General features: G+C 55.6%; 1 protein-coding gene and 1 non-coding gene across 3 annotated transcripts; both read left to right on the top strand.

Moving 5' to 3' along the window:
• Window positions 1–4,908: 4,908 nt before the first annotated feature.
• LOC119620214 (small nucleolar RNA U13) lies at window positions 4,909–5,009 on the top strand. The gene has a single exon (XR_005236690.1). It is a non-coding gene; the product is annotated as a small nucleolar RNA U13 (small nucleolar RNA).
• An 8,579-nt stretch (window positions 5,010–13,588) lies between these two features.
• Window positions 13,589–17,931, top strand: DPP7 (dipeptidyl peptidase 7). 2 transcript variants are annotated; one of them, XM_008005522.3, is made up of 13 exons: window positions 13,589–13,716; window positions 13,803–13,916; window positions 13,985–14,124; window positions 14,216–14,379; window positions 14,787–14,922; window positions 14,996–15,077; window positions 15,164–15,330; window positions 15,478–15,538; window positions 16,052–16,170; window positions 16,252–16,408; window positions 16,527–16,591; window positions 17,435–17,505; window positions 17,602–17,931. In XM_008005522.3, exons 1-13 carry the CDS (start codon window positions 13,650–13,652, stop codon window positions 17,735–17,737), a joined length of 1,479 nt encoding a protein of 492 aa, XP_008003713.2. In that variant the 5' UTR covers window positions 13,589–13,649; the 3' UTR covers window positions 17,738–17,931. The 2 variants fall into 2 exon arrangements, with proteins under 2 accessions (XP_008003713.2, XP_008003715.2); XM_008005524.3 differs by having other exon boundaries at window positions 13,624–13,716; window positions 13,989–14,124.
• Window positions 17,932–18,065: the final 134 nt, after the last annotated feature.

The raw sequence follows: 18,065 nt of genomic DNA, 5'->3' as shown, positions 1-18,065 counted from the left end.
TCATTTCGGTGACGCAGAGCTTTGGGGAGAGCTACGGCAACAGCAAGAGCTGCCGGCGGCGCTTGTGCTGCAGGGTGAGGGCCGCGCCGGACTGACCGAGGCCAGGGGCAGCTGTACCCGCCGTCCTCCCAGCCTGCGGCTCCCAGCGGGGCCTGGGCGGGCGGACTCGACTCCCCCGACGCTGCCCTCTCCACCCCTTCCCTGCAAAAAGGGGCAAATGTGCTAATGTGCTTTCCGGGCCGGGGCATCCGTGGTCGGCACGTCTGCACCAGTCTCAGCGGCCCGAATTGTGCGGGGCGGTGGTGGCGGGAAGAGGGATTGGAGCCCCAGCAGGTTGTCTGGGCTTCGTTTGCTTTTCTGCAAGGTCCTGGCCCAGGCCCCGGTCCCTCTTGGAGCGGAAACCTCTGGACCTGGTACTCCTAAGAAAGCAAGCGGCCCCTGACGCGTTACTGTGGCGTGGTGTGACCCTCGTAGCCAGCCCATGTTCTGTGTGGCATGAAGCGCCACGCAGACGCCACGATAAAGTGAGATGAACCAAGACCTTTTCTTGATTCTAAGCAAGGAACGCACAGCTCACCCTGTCACGTGCAGCGAACATAAGCTGAGAATTACCCTCTTGCCTTCCCACAGCGTCTAATCTTTTATTTTTATATTTTTGAGGCAAGGTCTCCCTCTGTCGCCTAGGCTGGAGTGCAGTGGCGATCACGGCCCACTGCGGCCTTGACCTCCTGGGCTCCAGCGTGCGTCTAATCTAGAAGCAAATCCTCCTTCCTTAGATCATCCCCCAGATCACCCAACTACAGGTGAAATCCTGTAATAGTTTCCTCGGAACACCCTGTTGCTGACACCTCACTGTCTCAGCCTGGTGTGTTTGTACACAGTGCACAGAGTAAAAGACCCAAGTTGTTTAACTACAGGCGTGTTTGCAGTGGTCTTTGGCTGAAGGGCGTTATAGACTCTCAGTCGGAGAGTCACTGAGATTCAGCTGAGACCCTCACCTCAGAGCATGCCTGCCTGAGTCCCTTTTGTGTCTGTCTCTGGGGGCGCGAACTATCCTTGGCTGGGAAGAAATAGGCATATTCTTTGTTTCATTCTCCTTGAACGCCTACCGTGGCCAGTTCCCGTTTTAGTTCTGAGTGTGCAGAGATGAATAAAACAGATTTGTAGGAGAGGCTGGTGAGAAGCCAGCCACAGACGGGCAGAGGCACGTGGCACATGTGTACGTCCTGGGTGGAAAAGAGCAGGGCCCTGGGAAGAACAGTGGCTAGTCCTGAGGGCAAAGGGGGCGCCGTGACACTGAAGGCGAGATCTGAGGGCTGAGAAGCTGCTGGCAGGGCAGGGTGGGGAGAGGCTCACTTGAGCTTGAGTGAAACTGCTTGAGGCAAGGAGGACCTTGGCATATTTGGGACGGTGAAATTCCTAGGGCTGGGAGATGGAGTGAGGGTTGGGTCAGTCCAGCTGTGGTCCTGCAGGTCCTGGAGGTAAGGAAGGAGACCACCATTTCTGCTGCCCTCCTCTCCCCACCTTGCCTGGTTTATAAGACAGAAAAGGGAGAAAGCAAAAAGTTGGAAAGAAACAGAAGATAAATAGCCAGATGACCTTGGCACTACCACCTGTCCCTGGTGGTTAAAATAATAATAACATCAGCTCCTGACCTGAACTACTTGTGTTATCTGTAAATTCCAGACATTGTATGAAGAAGCATTGTAAAACTTCCTGTTCTGTTAGCTGATGCATAGCCCCTAGTCACATTTCCCGTGCTTGCTCGAGCTATCACGACCCTTTCACGTGGACCCCTTAGAGTCGGAAGCCCTTAAAAGGGCCAGGAATTTCTTTTTCAGGGAGCTCGGTACTTAAGACGCAAGTCTGCCGAAGCTCCTGGCCAAATAAAGCCACTTCCTCCTTTAACCCAGTGTCAGGGGTTTTGTCTGCGGCTTGTCCTGCTACAGAGGCAGCATGGAGTGTTCAGTTGATGTGTGCGGGAAGATTTTGGCGTGGACTGGATGTCTGAGATGTTTACTGCGAAACTGCTCTGGCTGCTGGCGGGAGACACAGTGGAGGGCAGGAGGCCAGGAGAGCTGCCTGGCCATGGGAAAAGCTGAGTCAGGGGAGGAGGGCTCCACAGGAGTGGCCTTGGGAGAAGGAGGGCGGGTCTCCGGGTGGAGGGTCCAGCAAAGGCTGCACAGGCTCTGGCTTGGGGACACTGAGGAGCTCCGTTTTGGATCTGCCCACTGTGAGATGCCTGGGAGGCACCATGGAGACCTTGGTGGGCGGGTGGTGCCAGGATCAGAGTCTGCCAGGGGAGACAGGTTTTAGGAGTCCCTAGGTACAGGTGGTTTGTGTCGTCTGAAAAGGTTGGAAGAAGGGGCCAGGCCTAGTCTGGGTGCCATGGTTTGTGTCGTCTGAAAAGGTTGGAAGAAGGGGCCAGGCCTAGTCTGGGTGCCACCAGGCTGAGAAGATTGGGGTCAGCGGGGAGGGCAGGGGCAGCCAGACAACCAGGAAAACATCTCATTGAAGATATGGTTCAGGAAGGAGAATGGCCAAATTCCAGATGCTGTTGAGTAGATTTAAATAGATTGAAAGTAAAAGGATGGACTGGGCACAGTGGCTCATGCCTGTAATCTCAGAACTTGGGGAAGCTGAGGTGGGAGGATCAAGTGAGGCAGGAAGTTCAAAAACAGCCTTGTGAAAATAGTGAGATCCCATCTCTACAAAAAATAAAATAAATTAGGACCTGTAGTCCTAGCTACTCAGGCAGCTGAGGCAGGAGGATTGTGGGAGTCAAGGAGTTTGAGGCAGTCATGAACTATGCACCACTGCACTCCAGGCTGGGCAACAGAACAAGACCTCATTTCAAAATAAAACAAAAAATTATTACATGATATAAGGACACTACATAGTAATAAAAGAGTCAATTCATGAACAAATTATAGCAATTATAAAGATGTATGTACCAAGAACAGCTCCCCAAAATATATGAAGCAAACATTGGCAGAATTGAAGACAGAAATAAGTTCTACAATAATAGTTGTAGAAGTCACTCAACCTATTTTAATAATGGAAAACTTACCTAGGTGGCAGATCAACAAGGAAATAGAGGGTTTGGACAGTGCTAAAATCTTAACTAGACAGGACAGACATGGAACACTCCACCCAACAACAGAGAATACACATTTTTTTAAGCACATGGAACATTCTCCAGGACAGACCATGTGTTAGGCCACATATTAAATATAAATTAAAATATATTAAAAGAAATTTTAATACATTTTCTTTTTTTTTTTTCTTTTTTTTTTCCTTGCTTTGTTGCCCTGGCTAGAGTGCAGTGGCGCGATCTCAGCTCACTGCAACCTCTGCCTCCTGGGTTCAAGCTATTCTCCTTCCTCAGCCTCCCAAGTAGCTAGGATTACAGGCGCCTCCCACCATACCCAGCTAATTTTTGTATTTTTAGTAGAGTTGGGGTTTCACTGTGTTGGCCAGGCTGGTCTCGAACTCCTGACCTCATGATCCGCCTGCCTCAGCCTCCCAAAGTGCTGGGATTACAAGGTGAGCCACTGCACCTGGCCTAATTTTTGTATTTTTAGTAGAGAAGGGTTTCGCCATGCTGGTTAGGCTGGTCCTGACCTCAGGTGATCTGCCCACCTCAGCCTCCCAAAGTGCTGGGATTGCAGGCATGAGCTACCATGCCTAGCCTCAAAGGTTGAAATAATACAATATGTATATACACACACACACCCACGTATGTGTGTGTGTGTGTGTCTGCCTCCCAGGCTGGAGTGCAGTGGCATGATCCATAGCTCAAGCTACAGCCTTGAACTCCTGGGCTCAAGTGATCCTCCCATCTCAGCCTCCCAAGTAGCTAGGATTACAGGTGCACACCACCACACCTGGCTAATTTTAATTTGTAGAGATGGGATCTCACTATGTTGCCCAGGTGGCTCCTGAACTCCTGTTCTCAAATGAGCCTCCCACCTGGGGCTCTCAAAGCACTGGGATTGTAGGCGTGAGTTAGTGTTCCCATCCATCAAAGTATGTTTTTCAGTCACAATGGAATGACATTAGAAATGAGTAACAGGGCCGGGCGCGGTGGCTCAAGCCTGTAATCCCAGCACTTTGGGAGGCCGAGACGGGCGGATCTCAAGGTCAGGAGATCGAGACCATGCTGGCTAACATGATGAAACCCCGTCTCTACTAAAAAATACAAAAAACTAGCCGGGCGAGGTGGTGGGCGCCTGTAGTCCCAGCTACTCGGGAGGCTGAGGCAGGAGAATGATGTAAACCCGGGAGGCAGAGCTTGCAGTGAGCTGAGATCCGGCCACTGCAGTCCAGCCTGGGCGACAGAGCGAGGCTCCGTCTCAAAAAAAAAAAAAAAAAAGAAATGAGTAACAGGAGGCCAGGTGTGGTGACTCACGCCTGTAAACCCCAGCACTTTGGAAGGCTGAGGCAGGCGGATCACCTGAGGTCATGAGTTCGAGACCAGCCTGGCCAACATAGTGAAACCTCATTTCTACTGAAAATACAAAAATTAGCCAGGCATGGTGGTGCGTGCCTATAATGCCAGCTACTCGGGAGGCTGAGGCAGGAGAATCACCTCAGTCCGGGAGGCAGATGTTGCAGTGAGCTGAGATTGCACCACTGCACTCCAGCCTGGGCAACGGAGCAAGAGTCCATCTCAAAAAAAAAAAAAAAAAAAAGGGAAGAAAGAAAGAAACGAGTAACAGGAAAAGCTGGAAAATTTGCAAATATGTGGCAATTAAACAGTATACTCTTAACCAGTGGGTCAAAGAAGAACTTACAAGGGAAGGTAGAAAATACTTAGAGATGAATGAAAACGGGAGCAGAAACTACTAGAATGTATGGGATGGAGCAAGGTTGTGCTCAGATGGAAATTAATAGCTGTAAACACCGATTCTTTTGTAGTTCATCAGTGTGATAATTTGGTTTCACACTCATGTGAGATGTGCTTTCCTCAAACCTTCTTACAAAGTCAGCACATTACCCATCTGACACCAAAAAACACAGTAGGGTCCCCCAGTTCCACTTACCTTTTCTCTTGTCCTGACAGAAACGTAGGGTTCCTTGACCGCTCTGTGACCTAGCCAGCTGCTTGTGTGTTTTTTAAATTTTATTTATTTATTTATTTATTTATTTATTTATTTATTTTGAGACGGAGTCTCGCTCTGCCGCCCAGACTGGAGTGCAGTGGTGCAATCTTGGCTCACTGCAAGATCTGCCTCCCGAGTTCACGCCATTCTCCTGCCTCAGCCTCCCGAGTAGCTGGGACCACAGGTGCCGCCACCACGCCCGGCTAATGTTTTTGTATTTTCAGTAGAGATGGGGTTTCACCGTGTTAGCCAGGATGGTCTCAATCTCCCGACCTAATGATCTGCCCTCCTTGGCCTCCCAAAGTGCTGGGATTACAGGCATGAGCCACCACACCCGGCCTTTTGTTTTTTGGTTTTTGTTTTTTTTGAGACGGAGTCTTGCTCTGTTGCCCAGGCTGGAGTGCAGTGGTGCAATCTCCGCTCCTGCAACCTCTACCTCCTGGGTTCAAGCAATTCTCCTGCCTCAGGCTCCCAAGTAGCTGGGACTACAGGCGCCTGCCACCACACTAGCTAATTTTTGGGGTTTTTTTTTTTTTTTTTTTTTTTGAGACGGAGTCTCGCTCTGTTGCCCAGGCTGGAGTGTAGTGGCGTGATCTCGGCTCCAGGGGCAATTACATGAGAAAAATAAATGAGGCATTCAAATGGAAAGGATGAAGTAGAACTATCTCTATTCACAGATAACATGATCCTACATATAGAAAATCCCAAAGAATACACAAGAAAGCTGCTAGAGTTAGTAAAGAAATTCAGAAAGTTGCAGGACATAGTATCAACAAAATCACTTGCGTTTCTGTGCACCTGCAACGAACAGTCCAAAAAGGAAATGAAGAAAACGATTCTATTTACAACAACATCTAAAAGAGTAAAATGCCAAGGAATAAATTTAACCAGGGAGGTGAAATACCTGTACACTGAAAACTACAAAACATTGCTGAAAGAAATTAAAGAAAACCTAAATAAGTGCAAAGGACCCCTGGTTCATGGGTCGAAAGACAACATTGTTAAGATGTTAATACTTCCCTAAGCCATCCAAAACAATCTTGAAAAAGAACAAAGTTGGGCTGGACACGGTGGCTCACCTCTGTAATCCCAGCACTTTGGGAGGCTAATGCGAGCGGATCACGAGGTCAGGAGTTCGAGACTATAGGGTCCAGCCCTACTGGGCCTGTGGGTTTTTCTCTTCATGTGCGGAGACCAGAGATCATAGAAATAAAGACACAGGGCCGGGCGCGGTGGCTCAAGTCTGTAATCCCAGCACTTTGGGAGGCCGAGGCGGGCGGATCACGAGGTCAGGAGATCGAGACCATCCTGGCTAACACGGTGAAACCCCATCTCTACTAAAAAATACAAAAAATTAGCCGGGCGAGGTGGTGGGGCACCTGTAGTCCCAGCTACTCGGGAGGCTGAGGCAGGAGAATGGCGTGAACCCGGGAGGCGGAGCTTGCAGTGAGCCAGAGATCCGGCCACTGCACTCCAGCCTGGGCCACAGAGCGAGACTCCGTCTCAAAAAAAAAAAAAAATAAAAACAGAGGACAAAGAGATGGAAGAAAAGACAGCTGGGCCCAGGGGACCACTACCACCAAGGCATGGAGACCAATAGTGGCCCCTAATTCCTGGCTGCGCTGATATTTATTGGATACAAGGCAAGGGGGCAGGGTAAGGAGTGTGAGCCATCTCCAATGATAGGTAAGGTGACGCGAGTCACGTGTCCGCCAGACAGGAGGCCCTTCCCTATTTGGTAGCCGAGGTGGAGAGAGAGAGGGGACAGCTTAGGTCATTATTTCCTATATGCATTTCTTGGAGAGATCAGCGGCTTTAATACTTTCACTAATTCTGCCACCGCTGTCTAGAAGGCGGAGCCAGGTGTACAGGGCGGAACATGCAAGCGGACCAGGAGCGTGACCGCGGAAGCACAGCATCGCGGGGAGGCGGTTAGGCCTCCGGATGGCTGTGCGCGGGCTTGAGTGATGTCAGGCCTTCCACAAGAGGTGGTGGAGCAGGGTCTTCTCTAACTCCTTTGGGGAAAGGGAGACTCCCTTTCTGGGTCTGCTAGGTAAGGGGCGCCTTCCCAGGCGCTGGCGCTACCGCTGGACCAAGGAGTCCTCTAGTGGCCCTGTCCGGGCGTGGCACAGGCTCACACTTGCCTTCTGGTCACTTCTCACCGTGCCCTTCAGCTCCTATCTCTGTATGGCCTGGTTTTTCCTGGGTTATAATTGTAGAACAGAGATTATTATAATATTGGAATAAAGAGTAATGCTACAAACTGATGATTAATAATATTCATATATCATCATATCTATAATCTCTTTCTAGTATAATTTTTTTTTTTTTTTTTTGAGACGGAGTCTCGCTCTGTTGCCCAGGCTGGAGTGCAGTGGCGCCATCTCAGCTCACTGCAACCTCCGCCTCCCGGGTTCACGCCATTCTCCTGCCTCAGCTTCCCGAGTAGCTGGGACTACAGGCACCCGCCACCACGCCGGGCTAATTTTTTGTATTTTCAGTAGAGACAGGGTTTCACCGTGTTAGCCAGGATGGTCTCGATCTCCTGACCTCGTGATCGCCCACCTTGGCCTCCCAAAGTGCTGGGATTACAGGCGTGAGTCACTGCACATGGCCATAACTATTCTTATTCTATATATTTTCTTTATCATACTGGAACAGCTTGTGCCCTCAGTCTCTTGCCTCAGCACCTGGCTGGCTTGTCGTCCACAGAGACCAGCCTGGCCAACATGGTAAAATCCCGACTCTACTACAAATACAAAAATTAGCCGGGTGTGGTGGTGCATGCCTGTAATCCCAGCTACTTGGGAGGCTGAGGCAGGAGAATCACTTGAACCTGTGAGGCAGAGGTTGCAGTGAGCCGAGATGGTGCTACTGCACTCCAGCCGGGGTGACAGAGTGGGACTCTGTCTCAACAAAAAACCCCAAAACAACAAAGAAAATTAAAACTATAAAACTCTTAGAAAAAAAAATAGAGGGTAAACCTTCACAACTTTTAATTTGGCAACAGACTCTTAGATATGACACTAAAAGCACAAGCAACAAGAGACAGACAAACTGGATGTCATCAAAATAATTTCTGCACATCAGCTGGGCATGGTGACTGACGTCTGTAATTCTAGCACTTTGGGAGGCTGAGGCAGGCGGACCAGGAGTTCAACACCAACCTGGCCAAGATGATGAAACCCCATCTCTACTAAAAATCCAAAAATTAGTCGGGCATGGTGGTGGGCACCTGTAATCCCAGCTACTCTGGAGGCTGAGGCAGAGAACTGCTTGAACCTGAGATAGGGAGGTTGCTGTGAGCCGAGACTGCATCAGTGCACTCCAGCCTGGGCGACAGAGTGAGACTCTGTTTCAAAAAATAATAATTTTTACACTTCAAAGACAGTATCAACTGAATAAAAAAGCAACCCACAGAAAGGAAGATTTGCAAATCACATATATGACAAGGGATTGAGATCTAGATTTTTTTTTTTTTTTTTTTTTGAGACAGAGTCTCACTCTGTCGCCCATGTTGGAGTGCAGTGGCGCGATCTCCGCTCACTGCAAGCTCCGCCTCCCGGGTTCACGCCATTCTCCTGCCTCAGCCTCCCGAGTAGCTGGGACTACAGGCGCCCACCACCACGCCCGGCTAATTTTTTGTATCTTTAGTAGACATGGGGTTTCACTGTGTTAGCCAGGATGGTCTCGATATCCTGACCTCATGATCCACCTGCCTTGGCCTCCCAAAGTGCTGGGATTACAGGCGTGAGCCACCGCCCCCAGCCATTTTTTTTTTTTTTTTTTTTTTTTTTTGAGACAGAGTCTCGCTGTGTCGCTCAGGCGGGAGTGCAATGGCACAGTCTCGGGTCACTGCAACCTCTGCTTCTCAGGTTCAAGCAATTCTCCTGCCTCAGCCTCCTGAGTACTTGAGATTACAGACACCTGCCACCATGCCCAGCTAATTTGTGTATCTTTAGTAGACACAAGGTTTTACTATGTTGGCCTGAATGGTCTCGATCTCTTGACCTTGTGATCTGCCCGCTTCGGCCTCCCAAAGTGCTGGGATTACAGGCATGAGCCCCTGTGCTCGGCTGAGATCCAGACGGTTTTTTTTTTTTTTGAGATGGAGTCTTGCTTTGTTGCCCAGGCTGGAGTGCAGTGGTGTGATCTCGGCTTACTGCAAGCTCCGCCTCCTGGGTTCACACCATTCTCCTGCCTCAGCCTCCGTAGTAACTGGGACTACAGGCGCCTGCCACTACGCCAGGCTATTTTTATTTTTTTATTTATTTTTTTGTATTTTTAGTAGAGACAGGGTTTCACCGTGTTGGCCAGGATGGTCTCGGTCTCCTGACCTCATGATCCGCCCACCTCGGCCTCCCAACGTGCTGGGATTACAGGTGTGAGCCGCTGCGCCCGGCCGATCCAGATGATTTTTAAAAATCATAAAACTCAACAAAAAACAACCCAATTCAAAAATGGGTGAAGGATTTGATAGGCATTTTCCCAAAGAAGACATACAAATGGCCAATCAACACAGGAAAAATGTTCAGCATCACTAATCGTTAGGGAGATGCAAATCAAAACCACAGGCTGGGCGCAGCGGCTAACGCCTGTAATCCCAGCACTTTGGGAGGCCGAGCAGGCGGATCACGAGGTCAGGAGATGGAGACCATCCTGGCTAACACGGTGAAACCCGTCTCTACTGAAAATACAAAAATTAGCCAGGCATGTGAATGTGCGCCTGTAATCCCAGCCACTTGGGAGGCTGAGGCAGGAGAAATGCTTGAACCTGGGAGGTAGAGCTTGCAGTGAGCTGAGATCGCGCCATTGCACTCCAGCCTGGGTGACAGAGACTGTTTCAAAAAACAAACAAACAAAAGCAGATATTTGCACACCCATGTTCGTCGCATCGGTATTCACAATGGCTAAAACAGGCCGGGCGCGGTGGCTCACGCCTGTAATCCCAGCACTTTGGGAGGTCAAGGCGGGCGGATCACCTGAGGTCAGGAGTTCAAGACCAGCCTGGCCAACATGATGAAAACCCGTCTCTACTAAAAATACTAAATTTAGCCGGGCGTGGTGGTGGGCTCCTGTAATCCCAGCTACTCCGGAGGCTGAGACAGGAGAATCACCTGAACCTGGGAGGCGGCGGTTGCAGTGAGCCGAGATCCTGTCACTGCACTCCAGCCTGGGCAACAGAGGACAAAATACTGTAGGATTCCACTGATATGACGTACCTGGAGTCAGCAGAGCCACAGAGACAAATGGTAGAATGGTGAGTGCCAGGGCCTGGGGTCTATTGTTTAGTGGCTACGGTTGCTGTTGGGGGTGATGAGGTCGTCTGGAAAATAGTGATGACGGTGCACAGTATTGTGAATGCAGGAATGTACCTAATGCCACCAAACTTAACACATGAAAGTGGTTAAGTGGTCAATTTTATAGTATGTATCATTCAGCACACAGACCAGCACGGCTCTAAGTGCAGATGCGGTAGGTCACGGCCACACACACCAGAGCCACCTGCCAGCGGCCTGCTGTCAGCTTTTCAGTCTGAGGGGCAGCCCAGACGTGATGTCTGGCCGGGCGTGGTCCCCAGTCTTCGAGCCTTAGAGGGTGGGACTGGGTGTCCCAGCAGGAATCGGGGTGTGGAGGAGCTGCCTAGATGGTCTAGAGAGAGCAGATGGACCTTGAGAGGAGGGTTTGGGCTCAGCAGCCCCTCACCCTTGCTGGCCTGGCTCCCAGGATTCCCTGCCCAGGGACCTCTCACCCCCTCAGCTGGTGGCTCTGCAGCCAACCTGCCCGTCTGTCCCGCTCCGGGGATGGGCAGAGAGAGACTGGGGGTGTCTGCAGAGGCATGGCCAGCCTAGGCCCACTTGCCCCTTGGGTGACCTACTGTATCCTGCACAGGCTGACGAGGGCCCTGGTGATAACGGACCTTGGGGGCCTCCTGCAGAAGCTGTACCCCTTAACATGTCAGGTTGCTGTGCCAGTGAAGGGGCGGCCAGCCCCTCTACACCTGTGGGTATTTCTCGTCAGGTGGGACGAGAGACTGAGAAAATAAATAAGACACAGAGACAAAGTATAGAGGAACAACAGTGGGCCCAGGAGACTGGTACTCAGCATACAGAGGGCCTCCACCAGCACTAGCCTCTGAGTTCCCTCAGTATTTGTTAATTACTGTTTTCACCATCTCAGCACGAGGAATGCGGCAGGAGAGCAGGGTGATAGTGGGGAGAAGGTCAGCAAGAAAACGTGTGAGCAAAGAAATCTGTGTCACAAATAAGTTCAAGGGAAGGTCCTGTGCCTGGATGTGCACGTAGGCCAGATTTATGCTTCTCTGCACCCAAACATCTCAGTGTAGCAACGAGTAACAGCAGCATTGCCGCCAGCATATCTCGCCTCCAGTCACAGGGCAGTTCTCTTCTGTCTCAGAATAGAATGAATGTACAATCGGGTTTTACACTGAGACATTCCGTTCCCAGGGGCATGCAGGAGACAGAGGCCTTCCTCTTATCTCAACCAGAGAGGCCTTCCTCTTTTACTCATCCTCCTAATCACAGACCCTTTACTGGTGTCCGGCTGGGGGATGGTCAGGTCTTCCCTTCCCATGAGGCCCTATCTCAGGCTGTCTCAGTGGGGGGAGACCTGGACAATACCCAGGCTTTCTTGGGCAGAGGTCCCTGCGGCTTTCTGCAGTGCATTGTGTCCCTGATTAATCGAGAATGGAGAATGGCGATGACTTTTACCAAGCATACTGCCTGCAAACACATTTTTAACAAAGCACATCCTGCACAGCCCTAAATCCCCTAAACCTTGAGACAATACAGCACATGTTTCTGTAAGCACAGGGATGGGGCTAAGGTTACAGATTAACAGCACAGGCCTAGATCCCTCAAACCTCGCTTCCATACAGCACACGTTTCTGTGAGCACAGGGATGTGGGCAGGGGGCTGTGGCCACCCTCACCCCCGGCAGAGCCATGCTGGCTAGCCCCATGCCCACTCTTCCTGGCTTGGGACGCCCTGGCTGCTGCCCAGAAGGGGCATCAAGGCCTGGGCCATGGACAAGAGGGGAAGTGGCTTCCTTGGAAACCCTGCCCCTGGAACCCTCCCTGAGGCTCTGGCCCCTCTGTGGGCCCAGCCAAACCTGCGGCGTCTCCAGGCCCTGGTGTGCTTGGAGAGCTGGCTGGCCACTCTCGGCCTAGCTGGCGTCTCCAGAGCTGCGATCCTGGGTGAGGGTTGCTGGTGGAGCTCTGACCACTTAAGGCGCCCGAGGGAGCCAGAGGAGCAAAGGTGTGGGGTGGCGGACACCATGGAGCACTTCCACATCCAAGGAGGGCTGCAGCTTCTCCTCACCCCGTCCTGTGGGGGTCCCGGCAGGCAGCCCCGGAACTGTATAGGGATGGGACAGGGCCCAGATGTGAGACCGTGGTGGGGATGGTGTGTGGCCCTGGATGACCTCGTGTTGCAGTGTGACATGATGATCACTGCCACCATGCTGAGGGCCCCAGCCACCAGTCACCCACCATGGGAGTGCGTCGGCGTCAGGCGGGGGGGCCGTGGCGTGAGGGGCTGTGGAAGTGGCTGGTCTTCCCCACTCAGCCACACACAGGATGGGCATGGCAGGGTCATGCTGGCCAAGGGCAGTCTTGGGAGAGGGACAGAGTAACTCTCTTTCTGTCTGTAGCTGAGTCCCTGCTGCTTCTGCACCTGTTCTGGGCCTGGCTAGTGGCCCATGTACATCCCCAGCAGGACTCCACGTGGCTGGTCTGGCACTCACCACTATGGCCTCCTCACCCACGCCCTGGACTGGATTCTGGGGAAATGTGACTTCTTCCATCCTTTGGGCGCTCCCCAGGGAGGAGGCCCCAGCTCCCAGCAGAGGTCTCTGGTCCCCCCTTGTCCCTGCAGGGCTGTGTGGGCAAACTGGGTGCCAGTCGGAAGGGCAGGTGGCGATCCCAGCTCTTGGGAGCTACACGGCCACATCCGGGTCCTGCCCAGACCCTCCAGGGGCACCCCACACTTCTGCCCCCTGCGAGGCCCCGCCCCCCACCTGCCCAGCCCCTGTTGTCGCTTAGACAAACCCTGGGTCGCTTTCTTCGGGCGCCATCACTCTGTTTAGGACCCTTTCCCTCCCGCCCTTAGGGGCAGCAGAACGGTCCCCGCTTTCCTGGCCCTGCCTTAGAGTGGGACACCTGCCAGGGGCAAGTGCTGGGGAGGCTTGGCCGGCACAGCAGGAACTCGCCCTAGCGCAGCTCCGGATGGGGCCGCGGTTGGAGGACGAGCCAGTGGGGCGGGAGGCCGTGGAGATGGCCCAGGGACCCGGACCCCCAGGGGCCCTCGGCTTCCCCGCGCCGTGCCCGGGAGGGACCCCTGGGCAGCGGCCATGGGGCGCGGGGTGTTGGGGGGCACAGTCCTGAAGCAGCGACTGCACAGGCGCCCCACGGCGACGGTCTCCATGGGGACAGCGGGCGCCGGGAACACGTGGGGCCTGGAGGGAGGAGCGCGCCCCGGCGGCCCCGTGACCCCGCCCACGTGACGGGCGCCCGCGGAAGGCGACATGGGCTCCGCTGCTTGGGCCCCGGTCCTCCTGCTGGCGCTCGGGCTGCGCGGCCTCCAGACGGGGGGTGAGTGGCGGCGCCCCCAGCCCATTCCCCGTCCCCATCCCCATCCCCGGCCCGGCGCCGCCTCTGAGGTCCGCGCCCCGCCACAGCCCGCAGCGCCCCGGACCCCGGCTTCCAGGAGCGCTTCTTCCAGCAGCGTCTGGACCACTTCAACTTCGAGCGCTTCGGCAACCAGACCTTCCCCCAGCGCTTCCTGGTGTCAGGTGAGACCCCGGCCCCGGCCCCGGCCGGCCGCCCCCCAGCACCCCCGCCTCACCCGCCCTCCCCACAGACAGGTTCTGGATCCGGGGCGAGGGGCCCATCTTCTTCTACACCGGGAACGAGGGCGACGTGTGGGCCTTCGCCAACAACTCGGGCTTCATCGTGGAGCTCGCGGCCGAGCAGGGGGCTCTACTGGTCTTCGCGGAGCACGTGGGTGCCGGGCGGGGTCGCAGGCGGGGTCGCGGAGCACGCGGGTGCCGGGCGGGGTCGCGGGGAGGGCTCCATGGCATGTTCCCCCCAGCGCTACTACGGGAAGTCGCTGCCGTTCGGTGAGCGGTCCACGCAGCGCGGGCACACGGAGCTGCTGACGGTGGAGCAGGCCCTGGCCGACTTCGCAGAGCTGCTCCGCGCGCTACGGCGCGACCTCGGGGCCCAGGACGCCCCCGCCATCGCCTTCGGTGGAAGGTGGGCGCCTCCCCCGGTCTCCGCACACCCTCCCTCCCCTGCCCCGACCCAACGACCCCAGCCCAAGCCCCACTGTTTGCAGAGGTGGCTGCGCGCTGGCCCGGCCTCTCCCCTCTGACTCCCACCGCTGCCTTTTTCTAAGGCCTCAGGCAGGGGTTCCAGGCTTAGTGTTGCCTCCTCCAGGAAGCCCTCCCAGCCTGTCCTCCCAGCCACCTGCTTAGCTGGGATGTGCTGGCCACACTAGTGGCCTTTCCCAGTGAGGGCTGCACCCGCACCAGACCCAGGGTCAGAATTTGTGGGTCTCAGAAGTGTCGTCCTCCTTGTGGGACCTGTGGGCCCCTGAGGAGGGAAAGAGATTGAAATGGGGTGTTGGGGGCAGCAGCCCTAACCTTGTATCCCTCGCTTAGTTATGGGGGGATGCTCAGCGCCTACCTGAGGATGAAGTACCCCCACCTGGTGGCAGGGGCACTGGCAGCCAGCGCGCCCGTTCTAGCTGTGGCAGGCCTCGGCGACTCCAACCAGTTCTTCCGGGATGTCACGGCGGTGAGTGAGGCTTGGGGTCCTCCAGGCCCCCTAAGGGACAGCGGCTGCAGTGAGCATGGTCTCTTTCCCCCAGGACTTTGAGGGCCAGAGTCCCAAATGCACCCAGGGTGTGCGGGAAGCCTTCCGACAGATCAAGGACTTGTTCCTACAGGGAGGTGAGGCCCCCCCACTGCCCCCAACTGCCTGACCCGCCCCAGCACCTGCTATGTCCAAGGCTTGAGTCTCCGCCCCTTCCATGCAGCCTACGACACGGTCCGCTGGGAGTTTGGCACCTGCCAGCCACTGTCAGACGAGAAGGACCTGACCCAGCTCTTCATGTTCGCCCGGAATGCCTTCACCGTGCTGGCCATGATGGACTACCCCTACCCCACCGACTTCCTGGGTCCCCTCCCTGCCAACCCTGTCAAGGTGAGGTGCCTTCTCCCGGGGCACAGGGAGAGGCCGGCTGGAGCGTCCCGAGGCTGGTGGCCAGCGGCCTGACCCTCATCCTGGGAGCCAGGGAGGCGGAGCTGGTGGAGGGGACCCCGCTGAGTTGCTGCTGCCCCCGCACCCCAGGTGGGCTGTGACCGGCTGCTGAGTGAGACCCAGAGGATCACGGGACTGCGAGCGCTGGCAGGTGCCCTTCCCCCGGCCCCAGATGGGCAAGTGTGGAGACCCCAGGCTTGGCTTGGGTCCTGGGGCCGGGTGGGGTGAGGATCCGTAGCTCAGCCAGGGGCTCTGCCTCCTGCTCCAGGGCTGTGGTGGGCTGGACAGCACGACCTTCCCAGAAGCCCTGGGGAAGGCAGTGGCCATCCTTGGGGACTCTCCCAGCACTGGCTGTAGCCAGGTCCAGCTTGGTGGGTGCTGATCAAGGGGACCCTGGAGTCCCCAGGCACGGAGGGCAACAGAGGGCAGCAGGCCCCACCCTGCCCCGTGGGGAGCGGGAGGGCCCTCAATAGTCAGGCCCAGGGCTGGCAGCACAGACCCCACTGACCTCCAAGCAGGTAGCCTGGAGGGCCTTCCTCACTGGGACACAGATCCCAGAGCCCCAGGCCCCCTGCAGGACCCTTCCGAGGGGGGACAGGTTGGTGGCCGGAGCCCGCAGTGTGTCTGTGTGTGGCTGCTGGGTCCCAGCGCCTCTCCTCCCCAGGGCTGGTCTACAACGCCTCGGGCTCCGAGCACTGCTACGACATCTACCGGCTCTACCGCAGCTGTGCTGACCCCACCGGCTGCGGCACCGGCCCCGATGCCAGGGCCTGGGACTACCAGGTGTGGGGTTGTGGGTGGCTTGGAACCACTTGGGGCACGGGCAGGCGTGGGCTGGCCTGACTCAGGCTGGGGTACCTGCAGGCCTGCACCGAGATCAACCTGACCTTCGCCAGCAACAATGTGACCGATATGTTCCCTGACCTGCCCTTCACGGATGAGCGCCGCCAGCAGTACTGCCTGGACACCTGGGGCGTGTGGCCCCGGCCCGACTGGCTGCTGACCAGCTTCTGGGGGGGCGGTAAGGCTGGGGCAGGGGTGGGGCAGCGTCCTGCTCTCTGCCCTGAGTTCTCCACCCCCTGCCCACGGCTCACAGCCCCCACGAGGGGCCACATCACCACTTTCTCTGCCCCTTGCAGATCTCAGAGCCGCCAGCAACATCATCTTCTCCAACGGGAACCTGGACCCCTGGGCAGGGGGCGGGGTGAGTCCTGGCCTGGGCCCTGTGACCCCGTTAGGTTGTTTGGTTTCTTTGGAGACAGGGTCTTGCTCTGTCGCCCAGGCTGGAGTGCAGTGGGATCAGGGCTCACCGCAGCCTCAACCTCTGAGGCTCAAGCCTCCCAGTAACTGAGGCTACAGGCGCTCACCACCATGCCCAGCTAATTTAAAAAAACGTTTTTTGGCTGGGCGCGGTGGCTCAAGCCTGTAATCCCAGCACTCTGGGAGGCCGAGACGGGTGGATCACGAGGTCAGGAGATCGAGACCATCCTGGCTAACACGGTGAAACCCCGTCTCTACTAAAAAATACCAAAAAAAAAAAAAAAAAACTAGCTGGGCGAGGTGGCGGGCGCCTGTAGTCCCAGCTACTCGGGAGGCTGAGGCAGGAGAATGACCTGAACCTGGGAGGTGGAGCTTGCAGTGAGCTGAGATCCGGCCACTGCACTCCAGCCTGGATGACAGAGCGAGACTCCGTCTCAAAAAACAAAAACAAAAAAAAAAACAAAAAAAAACTTTTTTTGTAGAGACACAGTCTCACCGTATTGCCCAGGCTGTTCTGGAACTCTTGGGCTCAAGCGATCTCCCTGCTCAGCCTCCCAGAGTGCTGGGATCACAGGCCCCTCGCCCGGCCCCTACCCTACCCCTGTCTTACCCAGTTGTGCCCCACCTCGTCACTTCCCACCTCCCTCTCTGGCTGGTTCTCTCTCTGGTTGCTTGGCGGACGCTGATTCTCGACTCCGCCCTCTCACGTCTCCTGTCCAATGGGTCCACGGAGGCTGGGCAGTGGCCCTATTCCTTCACCTGATGGAATTCTTTCTGCTGACCACAGATTGGGAGGAACCTGAGTGCATCAGTCATTGCCATCACCATCCAGGGGGGCGCGCACCACCTCGACCTCAGGTGTGGAGGGAGGTGGCCCCGCAGTGGTCGCGGGTTGGGCGGGACAGGCCCACCGAGGGCTGGGGCTGATGGGCCCCCTCCGTGCCCGCTCCCCAGAGCCTCCCACCCCGAAGATCCTGTTTCTGTGGTTGAGGCACGAAAGCTGGAGGCCACCGTCATCGGCGAGTGGGTAAAGGCAGCCAGGCGTGAGCAGCAGCCAGCTCTGCGTGGGGCGTCCGGACTCAGCCTCTGAGCACAGGACTGGAAGGGTCTCAAGGCTCCTCATGGAGTGAATGGAGGGAGGAGGAGGCTGCCCCAGCCCTGCCCTGTGTTTGCACCTTCTGGGTCCCCAAAGCTCAGCCCACTGTGGCCGGCCCATCGTGTGGGCTTCACTCAAGAAGCAGCTGGAGGCACAGGGAAGGAGCTGAATAAATGCCTGGAAGCCTGGCCATGTATGTCCCCTTTCTCTCTGTGAGGCCCACATGCAGGCTGGGGGAGTGGGACCTTCAGAGACAGGGCAGGGGACACGGCGCACCCCGCACAGGCCAGGGTGGGCACTGCCCCCCAAGGAAGCCTCACTC

The sequence above is a fragment of the Chlorocebus sabaeus genome, chromosome 12 (assembly GCF_047675955.1).
Source record: "Chlorocebus sabaeus isolate Y175 chromosome 12, mChlSab1.0.hap1, whole genome shotgun sequence".
In the NCBI taxonomy this organism is placed as follows: domain Eukaryota; kingdom Metazoa; phylum Chordata; class Mammalia; order Primates; family Cercopithecidae; genus Chlorocebus; species Chlorocebus sabaeus.
Note: the sequence above shows the minus strand (reverse complement) of the source record. Positions and strands in the feature narration are given on the sequence as shown.